Genomic DNA, 19,934 nt, shown 5'->3' on the forward strand with positions numbered 1-19,934 from the left:
AAGAACGCCTGCAGGCACGTGCAGGGATCCCGAATGGTTTTATAATAAGTCACGGACGACGGAGCACTGGCGCGCGGCGCGTTGTTAGGCAGCAAAAAATGTCCGCGCGCAGCTACAAAGCTCGAAATCGTCGTCATCATCATCATCATCATCATCATCATCGAAACCAACGCCGCGCAAATTCTCGTACATAATAAATGATGATCAATGCCCATTTAGCTGATCAAATGTCATTTGCGAATTCCGCCGCGCGCGCATAGCGCCGATCGAACGATTCGTATTATACTATCTATATACGCAGCAACGCGCCGCGCGATCCATCATATTATCCGCGTATTTCGTTCGCAATTATTATTAATTATTAAATGTACGTGCGCGAATCGTGATTTGATTTACACACACACAACGAGCTGCACGTAATATGCAACAAGAATGGGGAAAAATAAAAAAAGCAACTTACCGCAATGACGTTCTCTCCTTTGCCGGCTTTGGCGATGTTGTCCCAGTCGACGGTGTCGGCGTAGCAAAGCATCGGGTTCTTCTCGAAGCGCACCGAGCCGCGCATGATGTCGGTGAGCGAGCGCAGGCCGATCTCCTGCATGCTCATCATCTCGAACGCGACGAGAGCGTAATTCGTGAACAATTGATGGCCCCTTATCACCTTGAGATTGGGGAACAGTTGGCCGATGCTCTTCAGTCCTTGTACTCTGTAATAAAGATTGAAACAGAAAAAAAAATAAAATAAATGGTGTTGTTGTTGTTGTTGTTGCTGTTGTTGTTCTTGTTGTTGTTGTTTTTATGTATGCGCATTTGGCGGACACGGAGCACGGCCGATATAATGTATTTGGAAAGTTACGGGTCGTAAGTGATTGAAAACAATAGCCGTTTGATTGGCAGACGTGCGCTCGCTCGCGCGCGCGCGCCTCGAACGAGCGTAAAATTTTTTTTTCTCGGTTTTACTATCGGCAGTTTTTTCTCTTTCTCTCTCTCTCTCTCTCTCTCTCTCTTTCTCTCTCTCTCACTCGCTCTTGTGTTTTTTAAAAGGTCAAGGCAGCCTTAAAACTCGCCGTCTGGGGCTCGACGTTAGCTGTGTGCAGGAAAAGGCGCACAGAGAGAGAGAGAGAATGAAAAAAGTGTATCACAATGTAAACATCGGCCAGCGTTCATTTGAATTTACAACTAAAACTTCAAGGTCCCGCGCGCGCGCGCTCGCGAACGTCTATAAAGCCACGAAGCGTGAATTTTTCCAGTCTCGTAAGACTGCGCCGCGATTGCAGCGGAGCCAAAGAGCTGCAGAGCAGAGCAGAGCCAGAGAGAAAAAAATATGTTCGGAACGGCGCACACAAACACAAAAGAATCATCGAAGATATCCCGCTGCTGACATGCAGCATGCGCGGCGCTCGTGTGTCAAACTCACCTGTACAGCAATAGGTATCCGGTGATTTCTACGAGATCGGGAAACTCCAGGTTCTGGAAGGACGTGTCGTTGGCCTCGTCGATCAGCAGTATCTGGACGAAGCCCTCGACGACCTGGCAGTGTTGCAACTTGCTGAACTCCTTCACGCTGTTTCTTACGTCTACGCTTTGGCACACTGGAAGCAGAGAAGAAAAAAAACATGAAAAATTATGAAACGTTAATTATCTTTTATCGTTTTTTAGTTTTATTATACCGCGGGTTTTTTTGAATAATTGTTTTAAAATTAAGGAAACCTTAAGACTTTATTGCGATTTTAACGACCCAAAGGGTATGTACGGCGCTACGTTGTGAAAACAAAGAGATCGTTTATTAAGTAGCTTACGTTATAATCCCGCGTTTATGCGATTTGTGAATTTTAGCAAAGCTAATTGTTTTGTTTACAAAACTGAGCTTGGGCGCTGGATAACTATATTGAAGGAATTTATTTAATAATCGTAAAATATAGGAATTAGCCACTCGATCATTCTAATGGTTCGTACGTCAAGCTGGAACTGAGAGCTTTTTTCCTTTTATAATCACGTTTGCCTCGGTACGTAATGGGGATTCAATCAATACACACGTAATGAACAGCTGTAAAATTCAAGCTTTTATGAAAAACTATACAATGTGTACACGACAAACGACAATCGTGAAAATCGTCCGAGCGAATTTTCGAGAATCATAGCCTTACACGGGCTCGTGTTCCGCGATCTGCGTTTTTTTCTCTCCTTTTTTTTTGACGGGGGGAAGACGCATAAATTCTTAGCTGCGAGCAAGTGTCCCGATGGGAGCTGGCATTAACAACTGCCGTTGCTGCTGCTGCTGCTGCGCTCGTGTGCTGCAGCTGCATCCGAATCGTCGTACATATATATAACTTAATGAATGGAATAGACGGTTGCGTATTTTTATCTCTCCATTTCTCGCGTGCGTGCACGCATGCACGCACGCACATTATTATAAAAAGCCCATGGCGCTCTCTGCACCATAACACCTTGCGCGCTCTTGATGAAAAATTGCGCAATTTATTATTTTGTACAAATTTATCTTGTAAGGCGATTGAAAAAAAAGAGAATTCATTTAGAAAGTACCTTGTATACCATCTTCGATATGCTAAATTGACTCAAAAATGGGGTTCTAGATGCTAATTGCGGTACATCAACCGAGGGATGAATTTAAAAATCGTACACACAGTAATAACTATAAAACTCAATGTAGACTTTTAAGCTCGTCGTGTACGCTTCAACGTGCACCGAGCACAAATAGATTTGTGAATAGCGAAAGTCGCTTACCATTAACGAACGCTAATTATAAGCACCCGCAGATGCATTCGCAATTACTTATTCGAGAATCGTCGAAGGAAAATATGAGCATATGGCCGCATCGAGAGGAAAAAAATTAAGCACGAACCATCGATAATTTTAATTGCGTAATTAATTCGAATCGTTAATTTATCACGAAACGTCCCGCAGCAGCCGCACAATTTTAATCAATGCGCGCTATACCAACTCCCGATTTATCCGTTGCAGCAGCAGCAGCAACAGCAGCCCTGCGTTTATAAATCGGAAGTATCGCTTCAACTTTTTTTTACCGTATACAACGGCGCGCGTCTGGTGAAATTAGCTCGCTCTCTTTCTCTCTGGCACGTATATATAATGTACCACCGTATATATCTTCCTCTCTCTGCTCGAAGCATCCCCGCGCTTGCGAAGAAGTAGGTATAGTATACTAAAAGTCGAGCTTCTCATAGTCGGGCGCGCGTGGCTCTCATCTCGCTGTTTGGATCTTCTGTGTATATGTGTGTGTGCGTGTGTGTGCTCTGCGAGTATATACCTACTATGTACACTCAACCGACCGCGGAATTAATCGATAAATGAAAACTAATGGTGTGCAAATTCTCCGGCGGCTTTTGACCTTTGACCACCTGTGAATGTACAGTTGCCGCACGGGGCCGGGGGTACTACAAGCTCGCGTTCTCTCTCTCTCTCTCTCTTTCTTTCTCGCGCTCGTTCTCTCTAGCTCTTCTTTTGCGTCCAATTGCGCTGCTCTTATCGCGCGCGGCTCGGCTATATATAATTTTTGCCCTGTGCTGTATAGGTACATGCTTATGTGAACTGCATGTGCTGCTGCTGCTGCAGCATGTGCCGCGCACGCTACACACACGTGTGTGTGTGTTTGCGAGTATGTGTGCATATATATGTGCGATAAACGAGACTTGTAATACTACCTTAATACAACATACACATACACACACGCATACACGTCGAAGAAAACACAGCGCGCGCGCGAATAAGTTGAGTTACATGCCTAGTTCCCACGTACACACTGTTTAACGGTACCGTTTAATGATAGGGCTGATTTATTGGTGTATTTGCGCCGGCAAGAGGAGCTTTGCGAGCTCCAGTCGAGCTGCTGCTTATACAGACGGAGAGTCCGTATGATCGCGATTTTCGACCGCGTGCATTGCGTGATGTACGAAACCTATATATCTATATTATACATCCGAAAAAAAGGACTCCCTATAATAGAGCGTAAAGAAGGAGCTCTAAATCATCAAAGAATCAATTGAAAATAAATTGTGAAAATACATGTGCGATTATAATACGCACACGCACGTCGTTGGATGAAAAGTCACTTTACCGATCGCCATTCGGCTAATTCTAGACGCATAGGCTCTTTTTTCGCTGCTATTTATAACGGGCTCGGATTCTCTTGCTCTCTCTCTCTCTCTCTCTCTCTCTCTCTGTCTCTCTTGCTGCGTGCAGTCGCGACAAACAAAGGCCAACGACTGTGACGACGACGAAGACGACTACGACTACGGCGGCGTTACCTATATAAACTTGCGTGCATGCGTGTGCGCGACTATGCGCGCGTTTTACACTTATGCACATTTATATAGAGAGTAGAGGCGCGCATCGAGCAGCAGCCACCCGAGTGCATTACCAGCTCTCTTCGCAAAATTACAGCGCGCCGCACGCGCGCACATATTAAGCAGCGTAGCAGCGCGAGGCTAAACAAAGCAAACTTTGAGAAGCTACTCGTGGTTGTTCTATTGCTAGGCTAGCACGCAGCGCATCGCGAGCTGTGCTCCGAGTATAATAGTGCAAGTGCGTGGCGCCATCGTAAATATATACTTCGTGCCTATGCACGCACAAGCGCCGTCATCGTCTCTATCCTAGGCGCTTTTCACAGTCGACGACTTTGCGAATTGTGTATTGCGCGCAAATTGCAGCGCGCGCCTGCACACACACACCAGTCTAGGCTGCGTGTGCAAGTGCACATTTCTTAACGGTTATCGTTGTCGCGTCGCTGTCTTCGTCGCAACAATTGCGATGCACGCACGCAGCAGTGCTCTTACCGGCTTGAACTTTATAGTATGAATGAGGAAAGGATCGATGAACGTGCGGACTTGATCGAGGCTGTAAAAGCTCGAGACAGACAAATATAAATATTCGGAGATCCACGCGCGATCTGGAGGAAAAAAGCTCTCTCGCGCCTGCAGCTGTTTTACCACGAGAAAAAAAATAATAATGGTAGTAGTAGCTTCTCGAAAACGTAATCGTCGATATTCTTGAGCGCAACCTGTTCTTTTTTTTGTATTACATTATACGCAATCGCTTATACATATACCCTATATCCCCGCTAATTAACACTGATTAACAAGACGTAGCACTCGTGCGTGTGTGCTTTTGTCGAAAGATAATATAACGATCGTGTACTCTCTTAGCCCGCTGCTGTTTCTGCGGTAGCAGCAGGTGTTTATATACTAATGCTACCGATCGCTTGGCTCGAAGCTTACATTGTCAGTATACATACTGCGAATCGAAATGGAAATAAAGAAAGTAACAACTCATCAACGCCGCTAAACTGTGTCCTCGGAAAAAAAATCTGCTGTCTCTCATTCGCATATACATAGTGTATCGGATTATATAGCCACAGCCGTGCTGTGCTGCCTTGGTTCCCAGCGCAGGTGCTGTGCTAGCTGTGTGTCGGACGAATCGGCCCCGCGAACAAGCAAAAGGAAAGAAGAGAATCGCCCGTGTATATTTATAAGTGGTAATTAAAAATCAGAAGTTTGTGCGATTTGAATTTGGTGAAGTTGCGTCACGTCATCGTGCGTCTGCGGTTTGTTTTATTAGCTTATGAGCTTAGCGCGGGCAGCAGCCAGCCTAGCGCCCGGTGTTGACGAATAATTAACGCGTCTCGGACAACGTTTAACAGAATCCGCAGGAATCGAACTTCTTCTCAAAAACTTAGCCACCAAAATCGCATTTTTGCCTTTTTTACTTCTAGTTGGCGGAGAGCGTATAATATAAAATAATAATGCAGAGCATCGTAAAATTTTGATCAAGTCCAAAGACTCTCGGCGAAGAAAGAGAGTGACATCGATATCCTACTATACGCGTGTGCGGCATAGAACAAGAGACAGAAGAAGAAGTTCTCGCGTAGGTTTGAGCGAAGTAAGAAGAAAAAAAAGTGAAAGGAGGAAAAAGAAATGTCGAGTCTTTGCCTCGCGATATTATACATGACGTATCTATAAATCGTGTGCAAAAAAAAGGGCAGAAAAAATCGTTCGCCACGTAGTAGTAACACAGACACGTTGTATCAAAAAGCTGCCGAGGAGACAGGTGTTTGAGCATTACGCGCCGTACTAATGAATAGTTAAGAGATATAGGCATACACGCGGGGGAAGAAGAACATATATACGGTTGCAGCTTTACCGTGTATATTGTGGATATCTATATTATAATATTCGCGAGGAGGTGCCTTTATTCGCGCGCTTAAATGCGTGCTGCGATGGTAGTAGTGGATTGCAGTATATGGTACCATGGCATATAATACACATAAACGCGCACTCGCGCGCGCGGCACACGCCAAACTGTCACTCGCAGCGTGAAAGTGTCCTACGATATATAGCGATATATATATATACGTGCTGCACATATATGCCGCTCATATATATGCACGCGGTTATATGAGCGCGCGCGAGAGCTCACTTTTGTTGTATTTCATGCGGGGGAATATTTTATGAACTCCGCAGCAGCAGCGCGACACATACTTGTCGCTCGTCGCTGCTGCTCTCTCGTTTCTTTCCCTTCCTCTTTTTATTCTGTTTCTGCGGTAATAAAGACATTTGTCGCGTTTCGATGCCATATAGCAGCAGCAGAGACACTGTACTGCTTGCACACATACACACACACGCGCGCGAGACTTAATATATATAAAATATATATCGAGATTCAAGTTTGCCACAGAGTAGTCAATTTTTTTTTTGTACTTGGTTTTCTTTTTTTTTTTTTAAGTATGCGACACGCGTTATATTATACATGCACACGCGGCTTTCTTTTTGCCCTCGGTGATATACCTTATTTATAAGCTTGATTTTTTTGTTTTTTTTTTTAACGCGATCGGCGCTCTGTATACGCGCTTATTTATCGCGCGCGGTCATCGTGCCAAAGATCGGTACTGCACACTTATTATGTGGCAGCAGCGTGTGACACAGAACATTTCAACTTTTATACGAATCGCTCAATTTTATCGCAAAAGCTTTATAACAGTTGTATACGACGACGACGACTTCATTGCTTATTACAACTCTCATTTTTATACCTTTACACACGCAGCGTGTGTATGTGATTGTTTGTGTGTGCATTTAATACACGCGGTCGAATATAATGAAGCCCTCATCGCTCGCTGCAACGCGTGTATATATGTGTGTGCCCGAGTCCTTATCTGATCCTCGCGGCTCATGTAGCGCGCGCGTGATTTTCTCGTCTGTGTATGCGTGTGTGTGTGTGTACGTGTTTGTTGTATGCTCGCGAGATGCTAAATAAGAAGGCAATTTTTACGTTGGCGCGTTTCCGACCCATAAATAATCCTCTCTCTCTCTTTTCTCGCTCTTTCTCGCTCGTTCACTCACTCACTCACTCACCCGACTACCTCTATTACTATACTACCCGCCAATTCTCCATATTACCGTGCGGCATTAAATGCGTAAGCGATAGGCAACAATTATCTATATATACGAACGTGTGTACACTTCACCTTGTGTGCACGTATGTGTGTGCTTTGTACAGTTTGTGTGTGTGCGAGTATACATAATGTTCTCAGCTTTTTGGCCCCAGACGACGACGACGACGACTACGTCGTCGCTCGGCCGTGGCATTTGTTAATTGACGCGAATAAATTAAGCTCGTCGCTAGCTCTCAGCGCATTCGTCAAAAGTCGAGCCCGAGCAACGGACAACGCATCGCAAAAAAAAACAGTACACGATACGCGTATGTAATACGTGCCACAGCAGCAGCTTCGAGTCGCGTCGAGCGATCGTCGATGGCAGCACGAAAAGTAGCTCGCACTCGAATTATAGTTTAGCGTATGGACTCGTGAAAATTTTAAATGTCCGTCGCGCGGCTGCTTATAGCGCTTGAATGCAGATGTGTGCGCGATTTCGTGAATGAAAAACCGTCCATGTCAATGAAAAAGTAGGGAATGTCTGTGCGGTACCAATTTATATTGTATACCGATTTGAGAATATCATTCGAGTTCTGGGCGCGCGGCCATGCGGCGAGCGATCGAAGCTACTCAATCGTGTGTCGCAGCAGCGACACTTGCTGTTTGTTTTCGCAGAAAGCGTATATAGATATATTATATATAGGATCAAGAGTTCCATCGCCGAGATAGACTTTGGCGCGCGTCGTGTGTGCGTTTGTATTATATCGGGTACGTCGTCGTCGGCGCAATGGGTAATCGATTTCGTGAGCTCTTTCTTCTTCCTCTCTCTCAACTTTCGCGTTACATACGTGCTGTGCTGTGCTGTGCTGTGCTGTATTGCTGCGTGCACTCGACGTTGAAAATAGCGTCTTGCGGAGTACACGTATGTGTGTATATAGCGCGAAAAGCCCCCTATGAAGCTCGGCGCGCGGCTTCGATCGAAGACTCTCCGTGCGCGCCTGTTTATATATATGATGAGAATAATACGTGACCGTAGACACGCACTTCTCTCGTCGTCGTCGTCGTCGTCTCTCTCTCTAGGCTGCCTCCTTTTTTTTATCCTTATAGGACGTGTACCTAAATACACGTTTTTATATCCCCTCTTTAGCCGAAAAAATGTTGTGCGCATTACTTTGCTATATGTGGTTGTAGCAGTAAGTACGCGAGAAACCGTTTGATCGTCAAGTTGGGGCGAAAAAGGGAGTTAACCGGCTGTACAATGTAGTATATATTTGCGAGTATCGTATCCTCGAGACAGATCCTGCGTTCGTACGTACGTGTGTGGTAATATGTGTGTATGTGTGCGTGCGCGCGCACAACCTACAATGGATCCGTTTCCGAACGTTTAATAAAAGGACTGCATGCTCGCGAGCCGACGCGCAGCAGCAGCAGCAACAGCATTTATATACGTATATATGTTTCCGCCTTTGGACTCGTATAATTTTAGTTTCTGCGTCTGTTGCTGCTGCTACTACTACTTCTCTCGTGTGCGCACGGGCACGTACTTGTAATGCATAATATAATACGCACATATTATATATTTATAATATAGGCGTCGCCGATCGCTAGATCCTGCTCCTTACTACCTGTTTATATAATTTCTTCTTTTTTTTTCTTTACTACACGACGAATTTAAATCAGCTGCTGGTGCGTACTTATATATATACGGAGCTGCCTCGAGATCATAACAGAGCGTGGCGTTACCAAAATATGAGAATGTCCACGTGAGCTACTCTCGCAGCAGATGATGGTACCGAGACGTAGTATTAGTAGTAGTAGTAGTAGTAGTAGTACGAGCAAGTACCTATACATAATAAGTGCGTGACTTGTCTCTCTCTCTCTCTCTCTTCGACGGCAGCGCATCAGCATATAAGCTCCGAGGGCTCGCAGCCGTGTGTGTGTGCTCGGCTGTAGATCGAGTTACACTTGGCTCTCACTCCTGTGGGTACTACTATACTACCATATATATACACGGTACTAACATGCGTGTACATGCGTGTGTATGGTCATGTACCATATACTCGACTTGGCCACAAGTCCTAAGTACCCTGAAATTAGATGCGCAGCGGCGCGATTTTCAAGATACATAGACACACAATATCTCTCGCACTGTGTATTATTCGCATCGGTCCTCGTGTGTATGAATTTTTCGCCGCGCGTCTCGCAGTATCTTCGGGTTTCGCGGCTTCTATTCCTCTTCCTTTTTTTTCACTCTCTCTTTCTCTCTCTATTCTTATTTTTCGCCTCCGTCGTCGTCGTCTTATTCTTCTTTTTTTTCCTTCCTCTTCTTCGTTTCTCTTCACGCATCAGCAGCTCGTCGTTCGCAACCGTACATATACATATAATATAATATTGCCACACGCGCGTACATATAAAATCGGTAACTTCATGTTCTTCGCTGCCGCATCTGTTACACTCGACGACGCGTCTTCGTCGTCGTCGTCGTCTCTTTCTCTCTCTCTTTTGCGGTTCTTTCGACTTGTGCAATCTGTACATTGACGCGCGTCACTACTCGTCGTCAAGGTCTTGTTATTATTTACCTTTAAGAGGAATAAGAAGAAGAAGAAGAAGAGGATTCGACGGTAGCTCGGCCGCGCGTCCAGACCGAAGTAAGCGTATTATGAGATGTATTTCGAGATAAATATAATAATAATATAGTTGCACATTTCGCACAAGTTCGCGCGCGCGCAGAGCTTTTTCTCTCGTTCTATCAATTACAGTGCAAGCAGCAGCAGCAGCGGAGCAGTCAAAACAGAGCGTCGGGTTGCCCGCGCCGCGACGTGTTTTTGTATCATCGTATATAAGAGCTCTGTATTATAAGTATAATAAAGAAGGGTGGTAACAAGACCAGAGAGAAACCAGTAGCTCCGATTTTCAAGTGCGCACAATGACAATTATACACGTACAAACGAGACGCATATATATTATATTATAGTCTAGCGGCAGCCACTCTGCCCTGAGCGCGCGCGCGCGAGTGCGTATTATACGCGATATAAAGAATCAATAATGAAATTCATCCGTCTACGTACGGAGTAGCGGAACCAACAAAAAAAAGAAGAAGGAAAAGAGGTATAGCCGAAGACATTGTCGAATTACGAGCGACGAATGGTTATACATTGTAGCAGCATTAGGGTCTTAGGCACACCTCGGGCCTATATAAGTATCCAAGCTACTCTCTTATGAAAATAATCCCTCAGCTCGTGCAGGCGCGCATAAAAATCTCTCTCTCTCTACACACACACACACACAGGACGACGACGGAAGTAAAGGGGTTGGGGAGTAGTCGTTGTACGCGCCTGTCCCGAGGTAGTAGTGTAGACGCGCGGGGCCTGTTTCTTCACTTTCTCTCGTTCCTTTTTTTTTCTTCCCCTGTTACCTCCTTTTTTATTTTCGCTTTGGCCTCGGCATATGAACCTCGCGCGCGACGCGCCGAAAAACAAGCAAGACGTTACATATATTTTATATATAATATTAGGTTGTTCACCTTTGAACCTTGATGGGGCCCCGAACTCTCTCTCTCTCTTGAGAGTGAGTGAAGCGGGTAGCTGCAGCAGCATCATTGTCGTCGCTAGCCAGGTGTCCCGAAAAAAATAAAAATAAAAACAACATCGCGTTCTATCGCGTTTCGAGCCGTGTTCCCTCTCCGTTGCAGTAGTAGTAGTAGCATAAGCAGCAGCTCACCGGAAGTCACTGGTCTAGACGATTTTTTTTACATATCTTCATATTATTTGCTGCTACTGCTGCTCATACGTGTATACGCGTACACGCAGACTATGTATAAGAGGTGCCTTCACTTGTCTCTGTCTCCTTTTCTCGCTTTTGATTGCGGTACTACGTACAGACGCGCAATACACACATATCGCCCTAGGCAAATATAACAATATAATAATATACATTTGAGTCATATTCGGTGTCTCGAGCGGGCGAGCGCGCGCAAGCTTATGGTACTACACACTGCAGACAGTTAGGGGAGGAGAGAGAAGCGCGTAGAATCCCAATTGTCGCGTACTAGGGCCTTTTACGTCCGAAAACGGGCTTATTATAGCTTCTTCTTCTTCTTCTTCGGTCTTCTTTACCTTCTCTCGCGTACCACTCTCTTCCGTCTGTTACGCTCTTCCTCTCCTTGTATACTCTCTCGCTCTTTCTGCTTGTTGTTGTTGTCGTCGTTGCCGTTGTACCTCGAGCTTTCGCAAAAGGATCGCTGAGAGAAATAGAGAGAGAGAAAAAGATCGAGAGAAAGGAAGTTTGTCAGTGTACGGGTGTAAAGGATTCTTATGTGTATTATATTGTTCGCGCTCAGCGGCGCCGCCACCACTACCACTGCTAATACTACTATCGCTACCGCTGCTGCATCTAAGCTGCTAAGCACGCACAAGGACATAATAATGTAACCCTCGAAATCCGTCGAATTCTCGGAAAAAAGTCCTTTACAATCCTACACACGTGTTCGTACATAGGTGGGCGCTTCGTCGCTGGTTCGCGCCAACACACACGGCTCTAAAAAATTGGGCCGTTTTTCAATTTCTTCGCGCTGCATGCATGAGACGCGCACGTACACAACACCGCTGCACGCTAATTTGCGAGCGCCTTGTTTTGTCGCACCCGAGAGAGCTTCGAAAGAGAGAAAGATATGCCACACAATATTATTATATTATATGGTACCGCTTGGCGAGCTCTGCGCGCGAGCACTGTGCATGTTGTGCAGTGTGCACCGCAGGTTACGCTAATAGTACTTAAGCGAAGAATCGCGTGACTGGCATATAGTGTGTGCGGTGGTGGTAGTGGTGCATGTGCATGCTCAACCAGCCAAAGCCCATCGTCGTCGTCGTCGAGGCTTGGGCGCGCAAATTTGTGCGTTCGCGACTCTCTCTGCTTCTGTGCAGCGCGCGAGCATCTGCGCCGCCGCCGCCGCGGCTTATATATTATATTATGAGCTTGGTGGCTTCGGGGCAGCTTCGAGAGACTCGAGCGCGCACACTCGTCTTACACACGGGCCTATTGTACGGATCAAGAAACGGCGTATATTCGTGTGTGCGTGTGTGTGATGCAGTAGCAGCAACAACAAAAACATCAACAATAACACGACGCATTTGTCTGTCTCTGCTATCCACATGTATGCGTGTATCGCGTGCTCGAGCTTTTTCTCTCACTCTTTTTCTCTCTTTCTCTCTGACCTCTTCCGCCTCATTATACAACAATGAGACAACTCGCGGTCGTAATGTGTGTGCAACTTTCGTTCTTCGCGCGTGCACACATGTATCCTTTTTTTTTGCCAACTCCTTTCTTTCACTCGCTCGCCAGCAACAGCAGCAGCAGTAGCAGCTAATTTGTCAATTTCTGCTCCACGCCGCTGTTTCGAGGAATAAATTTATATTAATCGCGCGCCGTGTCGTGGTATAGCATCCAATTGCGTGCGCCAAGCGCGGCCGTGTTGGCAACGACAAAAAATAAACCGCGTCTAGCTCAAACCGTCGAATTCGAAGTATATGTGTGTGTATGCGAGCGATGTATATCTATGTATGTATAAGTCAATTGTCGTCGTCGGTGTCGTTGTCGCGCGTAATTCGTGACAAAAAAAGTGCGCTATAACGCGCGCAATAAATCAAGCTCCGTGGGCCACTGGCTTAGTTCGCGCTCTGCGCTATACAGCTCGCTCGCGCGCGCACTGCGAAGCAATAAATCTATCGGTTTCTACGCAGAAAATCCAGCCTCCACGCGATTAGATACACCTTGGTGTGTTATACTCCACACGTACACACACACACACACACACACATATATTTGGTACTGCTACACATGCGCACGTATTATATGGTGCGTCGACTCTTTTACACGCAGAGAACCGCAGAGGGTACATACAGACTTATACATTGTATGCGTATAATGCGAAATAAAAGTTCAGCTGTGTGTAGACTGCTCCGAAACCAGCAGCAGCCCAAAGCAGCCTTAATGCGCGTAACGTGAGCGCGGCAGATGGTACACAGTCAATATTTTTCAGGTGTAGCACACAAGTCTGCAGCGGTGGTGGTGGTGCTTGTATACAATCCTACTATATACAACTAAAGCAACATTTTATTTATATACAACGCGCAATAAAGCATCAAAAACTGGTCAACGGTCCACGAAAAGCCATCGACACTACTACTATTACTACGACAAGAGTCGAGAAACATAGACAGAGAGAGAGTGCCAGAGGTGCAACAATATGTATATAATTCGCATTTAGTTTTTGTTTCTTAGTTATATACACGTAGTATACGCGTGTATAGTTAGTATGTGTCAACGAGAAGGGACGTATTAATTTGCACGTAGCCGAATTGCGTTCGTATACATGCATATAGACGCACATTGTATACCACATACAGTATACATACGTATACGAACGAACGAAGAGGCAAAGAGAAACTTGACCGAGGGAGGATTGACCCCTATATAATAATGAGGCGAGAACCGAGAGAGAGACTCGAGGCATGTGCATACACGACGATATACACGCACACATACGCACATATTACGTGCCATGCCTGCGGATAACAGATGGAGCCATGGGTGCGTGGCGTAGTACGACGATGCGCCTCCACGGACGTTCTACGACGACGACGACGACGTGATGCTTTGGCCTAGATCGACCAATAATCTCGTTAGCGCGTGTATATATATCGTCGTGTGCTGCATTATACACAAACACGTACGAGCGTGTGAGGGTGCTGTTCGTGTTGCGGCGGTGGCTGATGCTGTCGCTGCAAGTTGCAAGGATCGATTCGCTCGATGGAGCTTTGCGGACTCGTGTGTAGTATACACAAACTGCAGCAACAGCAGCAGTGATTCTCTCTCCGTACAGCCATGCGTCTTTGCACGACTTTAATAATTCATCGGCAGTTCCTCGAGCTTTTTCTCTCTCTCTCTCTCTCTCTCTCTATACATTACTCGTATCGCGTGCGTTAGGTGCGAATTACCCCGAGTGTGTTTCGACGGACGGAACAGAACAAAAAGAAAGAAAAGAAAAGAAAAATCAATTAACAAGTTAATAAATAAAAAGAAATGAAGTAAAATAAAGAAGAGAGGAAAAGAAAAGAAAGAGACAATAAGCAGCAGCGGCACGACGACGACGAAGCGGTGGCGCGCGATATAGTATCCCCGACGGAAAAAAAATAATTCAAAAAAAAGTAAACCCATCATGTTAAATTGTAAAATTACTAGCGATATCGGACAGTCAATGCATTAAAAAAGGCAGCTTAACATCATATTTTTTACACTTTTACACTTTTTTACATTTTCTTCAATCTGCTATCCGCGTGTGATCGCATCGACCGCAGCAAGTGATTTTCGTGAAAAAATCTATTGATTTTTATGTATAGATTAAGACAAATTATGATGGATATGTATATAAACCAATTTCGTTAGTAATCGAAATCGTTAGTAATCTTACATTTTCTTACACTTTTTTACTTTTTATTACAGTTCGCAACATTATTATGTACTTTTGAAAAAAAAATTTCCGCTGGGGATTGAATATAAGAGAATTATTCATCGACAGCTCCGTTGAACGACGTCGTGCTTATAATAAAGCAGTATATTATGATTATACAGAGATACTACTATAAACGCGCGCGCGATTCGATTAATATTTCACGCGTATAAAACACGTATCTATACAGACGCACACACACACAACAGAGTATGCATACGCAGCGGCGGCGGCGGGCGCACGTCATAACACTGCATGCACGTGCGCAAATCGAGACACACGAAGACGACGACTGCAGTGCAGTGCTCTATGGGGGAGAGAGAGAGACGTTTTACGTCATTGCGCGATGCGCGCCTGGCTATATACGTGTACGTACAGTATAATAAGTGTGTGGCTCTTTTTGTACATTATTCAAAGTATATAAACGAATATCATCGTTTTCTGGCGGCGCGGCACACGATGATATAGGGGTATATTTACTGCTAACGCCAGCGAAATATATATCGAGCGTTAGTGTGCGCATGTCTCTCACGTGGCAGCAAAGTGACAATATACATATACGTGTATATGCACCAGCACCGCTGGACTGCGATCCGTGCTACGACAAACGCGATAGCTTATATGGTACACACACAGACACAATATGATAAATACGGCCGCTGCCGCGACTGCGAGGAACACGGGTATTCGTTTACTCTCTCTCTCGTGCGCTGCCGTATATTACACGATGGTGTGTTGTGGCTGTCTGCAGCTAAATGATATCGCGCGTCCGTACGTACGTACGTACGTACGTACGTTTATAATATAAAAAAAAAATTCATATTAAGTATCCGAGGAGGACGAGAAGGAGGATCGCTGCCGCACATCTTGTATGTGTGCCTCGCGCGCGCGACTCTCATTGCCCATTGACGTCATTGCACCGCGCGCGCGATCGTTCACGCGCCGCGTATTATAATACTGCAGCACACCCGGCCGCGTCGGCTTGTGGCAGCAGCAGCAGCAGCAGCAAATCGCTTGAAATTTTTCGCCGCCGTATTATGCTTGCACTCGCGCGTATACGAGCGAGCGAACGCCAAACTCCTTCGTCGTCGCCTCTTTCGATCCCGCTTGTACGTCTTAGGTATATAATACGTAAGGCAGACGTCGGTACACGTCGTTTCTTTTTTCTTCTTTTTTTTTTTCATCATATAAAAACCTCGAGACCGATCGAAGAGAGAAAGAGAGTCGATATATAAACACTCCGGAGTACAAAGACATTTAACCACGTTGATTCGTTGTTTGTGTTTTGTAGTACGCCTCTGTGTGTGCGCGCTGCACCGCTACGTCGCTCGCTATATATACGACGACAATAGCCACATGCATTGCGCGAAGGATGATAAGAAAAAGGAACGGGCCGCGCGCGCGAACACACATTTACACATACAGAGCGAGAGAGAGAGCGAGGAGAAAAAAGAACTTGTTTATGCGTTAGAGAAAGAGGCTTGTGCACTGCGCAGGTACGATTCGCTCGGGCAACGTTATATACTCACACACACTCGACTACAACAGAGCCTTAGCTGTGCTGCTCTGCGAGTAGAGGCCAGGCCCTCCTTCGTATATAAGCAGCGCGCAGAGAGGCTAGACGCTGCGGCAAAAGTGCGATATGGAAAATGCGAATTACGAGACACGATAGCGGCCCCAGACGAGAGCGAGACTTTATAAGCTCGAATTCTTTATACATATAAACACGCCTCTCGTATACGTAAATCCTATAGCACACATATTGCATTATATATAGAATGTATTCCGGTGTGACAGTACCGCCATGCGTGGACATGGAAAAATAAGGAGCACTCGAGACGACGGCGGCGGCGGATCGCCAATTTTCACGCCACGACAATTTTCATCTTCACGAGACTATATATGCCGTGATGCGCGTGGGTTCGTTGACCGCGCCTCGTTGTTTACTGTGTCCAAAATCGTTCGATATATAACTTTTTTCATTGCACGTGGCTCGAAGACACGGGTCAAGAGGTAAAAATCGAACTGCTTTGCGCGAAATCAAAAGAAAAAACTTGTCTCGTCCACGCAAACAACGCAGCTTGCAAGGAGCTTGCAAGCTCTCTGATCGAAGATTCGCATCTGGTTTATTGCATCCTTTTACGAAGTTTCTTTATTAATAATAATTATAACAATCGTAATAAAAATAATATTGCGCTCGAATACCGGATCTTACCAACGCGATGTCCCGTTATTATAAATTGTCGACTATATTACGCAAAACAGTCGCTCTGTGCTTTCTTGCTCGACTCGCAGGCACGTATATCTCTCGTACGCGTCTATTGTGTTTGGAGAGATTCTAAAGTTCTGTACGAGAGAACGAGGAAAGATACACAAGCGCGCGAGGAGCTATAGAATAAATCAACGACATATAATATAATGTGTCGAAAGAAATATTTTATAAAAAACGGAATAAGAACAACGACTATCCGATCTTCGAGTTCCAGAGGCCTGTATTTAACCCCGCGCAACAACATTAGATACCCATATTATAATATAAAACGCGTGTGTGCACGCGAGCGATACTATGTGTGCCTGTGTCTGTGCACTGAGATTCATGTGTTATACGCGCGCGCGCGCACGTTTTTCCCGCCATCCGCTCGCGCGTACGCTCGCTAATGCATTCATAGACGCCGCCGACGTTGCCGCGCATTCCTCGCCGCATATACCGATATACTATACACGTGTACACACGCTGTATTCTCTCTTTTTTTTTCCTTTCGACTCTTTTCTTCTTTTTTTCCTCCTCCTCCTCCTGCCCTGCGTTGCAACGCGCGACTCGCACGGACTGCATCATCTCTCTTATTCTCGTGCGCGGAGTATGGAGTGTGTGCGAGTCCAATTTTTCAGGATATTATATTATATGGAACGACGCGTATAAACAACGGCGGAGAGCGACCGTGCGAGCTTATTTATCAGACGCGCGCGCGAGGATAGCCATCGTTCGTTCGTACGTTCGTTCCGAGCAAAAGTTCATCGTATAATTATTACATTTTATGTGACAGCTCGATGATGATCATCATCATCATTTTTGCTCGAGAGAGAGCTCGAGACAGAGAGAGAGAGAGAAGGAAGAGTGAGTGAGAGACCATCGCGCGCGCGGAGAGCAGCCGATGCGCGCCCATATGCTGCATGCGCACAACACACGACGGGGCGAAACCAATAAGACATAAATTTGCCCAAAAAATCTACATCTCGGTTCTCTCTCTCTCTTATACTTGCGCGCGCTTATATGTATAAGCTTTTAATATGGATATACACGTCTCGGACGCGCATAGAGGCCTGCACTCACACACGAGTATAGAGGAATAATCGGGACTGCATTATTAAAAGGCTTTCTTAGTAAGATCATAAAAAAGTCAAGATGAAGTCAAAACATTAAATTTTACGATCTCTCGTGCGCCTTCCTTCTTTTTTTCTTCGTCTTTCCTTCTTTCATTTTTCCCGTTTCTTCTCTCGTTCTCGCGCAGCGAAACTTCATTCCTGGGTGCGTGTGCATCCAAAAACGGATTTACTTCATATCGCATTCAGGTCTTGTTCTTCTTCTTGTGCTTCTTGCTTCTTCTGTTTTTTTTTTGCTTTACTCGCTTCACGCGCCAGTCTTGTGTGCGTCGTCGTCGTTCTTGCGCGTATCTCTGGTGTTTACGTTCGGCATTTTTGATCCACGCACACACACACAGACAGCAGACAGCGCAGAGAGTCTCGAGTCCGATTAAACGTTGATAATGAATCTCGAAGACGAAGAACAAGAAGACGAAGAAGAAGTTGAAGCACGTGAGATCGAGTGAGACACGCGGAGCGGTGTCAGCTCCAGGTGAATTTGGGTGTGGCTTCTTCATCAGTGGGGTCACTGAATCCCAACAACCCTCGCCTATACACACACACACACACACGTACATAGATAAATGTCTGCGTAGATGTGTGTGTGTGTGTGTACACACGTAGTAGTAGAAGACAGGGTAAGTATAGAAAAGTTGCTGCGTGCGCGCTGCACCCACGTCAGACGCGCGCGCGCGACGCGGCGTGGCTCTGCGGAAGAGGCATCGGGTATATCTCTGCACCGGTGCTGCTGCCAACGCCCGGAGCGTCATCCGCTGAACGAGAGAGCGAGAGAGAGAGAAGAGGCGCGCGGTGAATTCCGATCGCTGCTCGCGCGTACACACTCACGTCTATCTATATCTATACACGCGACGGAATTCCAACGTAGTTATAGCCAGTAGTATCGAGGAATCGAGGTACTCTCTCTCTCTCACTCACTCTCTTTCTCTCTGTCTATGCTCTCTTGAGTATAGTCTGCTGCTGCTTGCAAGCCTTCCTGTCATCGACGAGTAGGAGGCAGGAGCGCGCGCGGGCTTTCGAAATGAAAATACTGCGGCTAAAGCTTGATAGTCCTGCTAGAGAGAGAGAGAGAGAGACGACGGCTTTCAGAAGCTCTCCCCCACTCTATATCTATATGCTAGGCTCTACGTATAATTAAATTGCCATCGATCTTTCTTTCTATATACATATAGAGAGCAACGAGAATAAAGTATATATAGAGAAGATAGCTTGCGAGCGCGAGGTAAGGAGGGATTTTTGTAAGGGCGCGCGCGGGGGTGCAGCGCGCAACTTGCTAGGCCTCCTCCGAGCATCATCTTGCATACACACTCTGCTGCACTCGTACCATGGAGGCTTTTCTTCTCCGTTTCTCTCTCTCTCTCTCGATTTGTCTTCGGCACACGAGCAGCAGCAGCAGCCGTATAATATAAGAGTCGCGCACGCGCTCGCACTCGGTCTTCGCGACTTTCGGGAAGTAAAACTTGAGCTTGAGCGCGCGCGCCGCGAGCACGGAATGAAAACAACGAGCGGAATGTCGATGCCACCGCCGCCGTCGCCGCCGTTTGAGTGAAAACCTGCTCAACCGGTGACATCGAGACGTTATACCGCTGCCGTATATACTCGCGTATGTACGCGCTGTCCCTCCTCCCCCTTCCCCCTGTTGCT

At 46.0% G+C, this 19,934-nt stretch overlaps 1 protein-coding gene across 4 annotated transcripts in view; it reads right to left on the reverse strand.

The window, feature by feature from the left end:
• Positions 1 to 19,934, reverse strand: part of LOC106653735 (insulin-like receptor) — a 128,184-nt gene that overhangs the window by 18,176 nt on the left and 90,074 nt on the right. For all 4 annotated transcript variants that reach the window (XM_023457866.1, XM_014373274.2, XM_014373272.2 and 1 more), the window contains 2 exons: positions 1,418 to 1,592; positions 461 to 707 (listed from right to left, as the gene is read on the reverse strand). In XM_023457866.1, the coding sequence (XP_023313634.1) occupies positions 461 to 707; positions 1,418 to 1,592 (422 nt within the window). The remainder of the gene's footprint in view (positions 1 to 460; positions 708 to 1,417; positions 1,593 to 19,934) is intronic.

The sequence above is a fragment of the Trichogramma pretiosum genome, unplaced genomic scaffold (assembly GCF_000599845.2).
Source record: "Trichogramma pretiosum strain Unisexual culture from Peru unplaced genomic scaffold, Tpre_2.0 scaffold21, whole genome shotgun sequence".
Classification (NCBI taxonomy): Eukaryota; Metazoa; Arthropoda; class Insecta; order Hymenoptera; family Trichogrammatidae; genus Trichogramma; species Trichogramma pretiosum.